The sequence below is a fragment of the Carassius auratus genome, chromosome 15 (genome assembly GCF_003368295.1).
Source record: "Carassius auratus strain Wakin chromosome 15, ASM336829v1, whole genome shotgun sequence".
Lineage (NCBI taxonomy): Eukaryota > Metazoa > Chordata > Actinopteri > Cypriniformes > Cyprinidae > Carassius > Carassius auratus.
Genome location: NC_039257.1, coordinates 14,984,186 through 14,988,566, shown reverse-complemented (window position 1 = coordinate 14,988,566; position 4,381 = coordinate 14,984,186). Strand labels below are relative to the sequence as shown.

General features: G+C 36.8%; 1 protein-coding gene and 1 long non-coding RNA gene across 2 annotated transcripts; one reads left to right on the top strand and one right to left on the bottom strand.

Annotated features, from left to right (window-relative positions):
- Nucleotides 1-555: 555 nt before the first annotated feature.
- On the top strand, nucleotides 556-1,553 carry LOC113115557 (uncharacterized). The gene is made up of 2 exons (XR_003293908.1): nucleotides 556-741; nucleotides 1,271-1,553. It is a non-coding gene; the product is annotated as an uncharacterized LOC113115557 (long non-coding RNA).
- On the bottom strand, nucleotides 1,083-4,087 carry LOC113115556 (RIMS-binding protein 2). The gene is made up of 5 exons (XM_026283134.1): nucleotides 3,317-4,087; nucleotides 2,982-3,144; nucleotides 2,742-2,845; nucleotides 2,225-2,296; nucleotides 1,083-2,142 (listed from the first exon to the last, which is right to left on the bottom strand). Exons 1-5 carry the CDS (start codon nucleotides 3,521-3,523, stop codon nucleotides 2,077-2,079), a joined length of 612 nt encoding a protein of 203 aa, XP_026138919.1. The 5' UTR covers nucleotides 3,524-4,087; the 3' UTR covers nucleotides 1,083-2,076.
- Between the last annotated feature and the right edge of the window lie 294 nt (nucleotides 4,088-4,381).

Here is a 4,381-nt window from a genome sequence, read left to right as displayed (position 1 = left end):
AATCTCATTTCAGGTTATGCATATAATATTTCAAAAGATCTGTAATCGTTTTACTTATCAGCATCTTAATGTACAATTAGCAAGCCATCATTTCGAATTACACTTGAATGACATTTATGTGACACACAATACCACACCTTCATATTGGACTCAGATGATATGTGATCTGCTGACGAAACAGTGTGGTTTTGCACAACACAGCATCCACCCCTCCCCTCCCCCTCAGGAAAGAGCTCTGCAAAGTGCCACAAACGAGACTGTGCTTCAAATATTCATGTTAATATGAAGCGATTCGTAAACACACACACAAAACAAGTGTAACATCTCCCAGCGATGATATTTTCTCCCTGACCAGCACCGCTGTTTTTAAAATGATGGGATATCTAGTTTTATAGCCACACCGTCAGACTATGTGGAAGCCTGATGCAATCCGATCACATGTTTACTAGACTTCCTCTTTATTTCTTTGTGTGATTTTGATGTATGCTAAAGACCAAGGGCTTTTTCTCTCATTTCTGATCTGTCTTTTATCGGTTAAAATGCCCTTAAAAGGAATTGATTCGAGTCCGTCTTCGAACGAAACTCGCTGTAGTCCAATAGGCGTGCATTTTGGGCTTCTTTAAGACAGCGACTGCAGGGCCTCTTCCTGTGGTTTGCACCATGTGGCCTAAAAAGTGTTAAAAGGCGACAACTTCTTTCTCTTTTCGCTGTTGTTTCCGGGATCAAGCAGGCAGAGAACTGGTAAGTCACCGCTCTTCTGTTTAATCTAAAATACTGGATAAATGTGACTATTTTCAATTACTGGATTTGTCAACTTGGTTAAATGGTAAACTACTTGAAGTAAGTGAATGTAATTAGGTGAATTTGCTAGAACTTACTAATTGAAATTAAGTGTAAAAAAGTGAATACAGTCAATTTATTTCAATTAAAACATCAACCCCATTTTTTTCTTTTACTAAATCAAGCTTTAATAGCGAATTCCAATAGTTCACATTCAATGCATTTCACATACATTTTTTTATACAAAGCAGCAAAAGTGGAGGCATTATAATTTTTTTTTCCTTTTTTTAGATAATTTAGTTTATTACACATGTAATATAAAAAATGTTAATACAGCGCTGGCAGAAAATCATGATTCTAAACTTCCTCATGAAGTTTAGTGCAGTGACTCACTATGAACAATTAAAGCTGATGCAGCCGAACATCCAACCATAATAAAACATGACCTGACTTCTTTAATCACAACATATCAATCTAATTTTCATTTTAGGTTTAACAAAGTGCTGTAAAGTGAACATTCGGAGCACATGGAGGTAAGAGGAAGCGTGCAAAGAAAGGATTGGAGCGTGAAGAGAAGAGAAGAGGCGGGAACATCAGTGCAGTCACTCATAAAGTAGACAGCACTACTAAACGTCTCTACACAGTGTAGTGTTTCCTACTTTATGGATGAGTGTACTGTATGCGGCGAGGGATGATCTTATGGAGAACCAAATGATGCTGAATCTGAATGTCTTGTTTATTAAATATTAATAAAGATGGTGTTTCAATACTGATTGTAATGTGATGATGTTTTTGAATGCATTCGTCTTTATCTGTGCATCTTTGAATTCATGAAACAGTTATAAAATGAAGAAATGAACTGCGTACGTGTGTGTAAAGATATCATTCTGTTGTTAAATTAACCCCAGTGCAGTTGCTGCATACAGGAAGGACGTTACAAAAATAGCTCAAATCATATAAAGACATTATATTGAACAATATAAAACAATATAAAACAATGATTCTTAAATTACCATTATCATTCTTTTAAATCTGCTACCAAAAGCTCTTGTATAAATCATAAATTAATTTCCTTTTATGCATTTAATTGATGCTTAGCATAGTGCATATGTAGTAGAAAGGTCAAATGCATTTAGTGCCATGATGCGTCATGAACATTACAGGAAATGTACACGTTTTATGGTTAAAAAAAACAAAAACAAAAAACAGCAAAGCTGCTGTTGAATTCAGTAAAGTGGGTTCTATTCACAATCTGAGGTCACTCTCCTGTTCCTGATTTCTGATTGCTCAGTTCCTTTAGTCCCAAGGCAGGGGTTGCAAAAAGTTTGATGGCACAAGACCTCGGTAACCATGGAGATCTCCCTGGATCAATATAAAACAGTCATTCTTTAACTTACGACTTTTAATAAAACGCATGCGTGCTAGACAGAGTCATAATACTTACATAATAAAATCCATCACTGTCCATTTCTCCAAAAACATATATAATGTCTCCTGCACGAAAGGGAAGCTCATCCTAAAGAAGAAAACAACCAAAACACCCAGATTTTAAATTCTGTTGGATATTTTACAATTCATTTATTGTAAAAGTGTTTTTGAAGTGTTGACTAGTTATCAATAAATCACATACAATGCTTAGCTAAGATGTGTGAATGAATAAGTAAATGAATAAATAGATAGATAGATAGATAGATAGAAAGATAGATAGATAGATAGATAGATAGATAGATAGATAGATAGATAGATAGATAGATAGATAGATAGATAGATAGATCAGATAAGTCGTATTTAATGGGTTGTTTGATAGCGCAAAATGGACCTTAAAATAAAGTGTGACCATACTTGTATAATATATTATTTAATATAATAAATTATTTATAAAATGTTAATATATATTGTGTGTATTATATTATAACTGGATTTTTCGCATTTTGTATGTATTTATTGGAAAAAGCAATAACCTCGATATCCATGTTTGGAGAACTTTCCCATGGGTCATAATCGAAAACGGCCACCATCCTGTGGACCTTCACACCATCCGGCACACTAGACGTTTCGCTGGGTGCTAAAATTAAAAGCACAAAATAGTCACGACTCAATCCCTAAATCCAAACAAGTGTACTTTAAAAAAAATATATATTATTAAATGTATGGCTAGTTTAATCACACAAACAGAAGGCTATATAAATGTAAATGCTTGCCTATGGAAGGCGTCTCCTCTGGTAAAAACCCCTGCTGAAACAGACGAAGTTTGAGCTCTCCGTCTTCCACAGGAATCTCAGAAACCATGTTGCTCGGCACAAAACCGAAGCGACCACCTGTCTCTCCGCTATAGAAGCCGTCAGCATCTTTATCTCCGTATACCTTCAAAAGAGCAAATCAGAGCATGAGCTAAGTAGGAGAGAAATTATCTAAAGATCATGCATTTCATTTAGCAGGTCCACGTAAAAAGCAAAAGTTACATTTGACTTATTATGACATCCTGAATAATTGTTAATCAATATACGAGAAGAGCCCAAAAAATAAATATCTTTACTTTAATGATCTGTCCTTGTTCAAAAGGCAGTTCCTCCTCCATTGTTTCAGGGTTTGGTGACATCATCGCAGGGTTGTATGAGAACAGAGCCACGAAGAGACGCACATTCGGTTCAAACATTTCACTCTCAGATTCCCACTTCTCTATATCGTCTGGTGTAGCAACCCTAAGACCGTCTGGATACAGATAGACATCCAGCCCAATCATTCCAGCCTTCTTCCTCTATGCCTTCGACTGTCCAACTGATGTCCCCTCAGTAGGCAGACAGGTGGTTAGCAAACACCCATATGCTCACTATAGTTTGAGCATTAAGGCCGGTAGCCAGGCTAATCGCCCTCAGAATAATCCTCTTGGAGGAAATGAACCAGTTTTACCTGAGACATCCCCAACTAAAAACCTGACACGGCAAATGGTTATCAAGTCAGTTTTTTAAGACAGTATACAAAACTCTTTAGTGAAAGAACAGATTTCATATCATGGTGTGAAAGGGACTTGAAGCATTGAGGAACTGGAATAACACTCTGCCAGTGGATTTGGACCAGTCCTGCTGCGCACAGTCCTGCCGATTAGCTGAGCCATCCGTTCTGAACTGTGTCAAGTAGAGCTAGCTCTTAAACACATTAGAGTCACGGAAGTAACCCTGCAAGTCCCTTTCACCTTTTCAGGACAGTCCTTCACAGTCAACAAGGTTTGCATGGGTCAACCTAAGGAAACCAAAAAAACATTGTGGAGATATTGTATAAATGTCATGTTATGGGAGAGAACTTGACTAACTGTTCTACTGTTGACTGGTAAGGTAAAAAAGCCTATTCTATTCTATTCTATTCTATTCTATTCTATTCTATTCTATTCAAATCTGGAATTTTTGGTGTATTTACCATATTTTACACAATTGCAACAGATATTTCAAAATATTACTGTTTTCACAGTATTTAGTAAGACTTCCAGACTTGGTGAGCATAAGACTCTTTTGGCGGCAGTGGCTCAGTGGTTCATGTAGGTTGTCTACAAACCGGAAGGTTGGTGGTTCAATCACCGGCTCCACCTGACCAAGTGTCGAGGTGT

What these genes read in the sequence shown, in the direction of transcription:
- LOC113115556 (XM_026283134.1), bottom strand. Translation starts at nt 3,523, where the DNA reads ATGATTGGGCTGGATGTCTATCTGTATCCAGACGGTCTTAGGGTTGCT. An exon ending in AACAAGGACAGATCATTAAA is followed by an intron (nt 3,145 to 3,316) that starts GTAAAGATATTT and finishes GCTCTTTTGAAG; the next exon opens with GTATACGGAGATAAAGATGC. An exon ending in AGAGGAGACGCCTTCCATAG is followed by an intron (nt 2,846 to 2,981) that starts GCAAGCATTTAC and finishes TTTTAATTTTAG; the next exon opens with CACCCAGCGAAACGTCTAGT.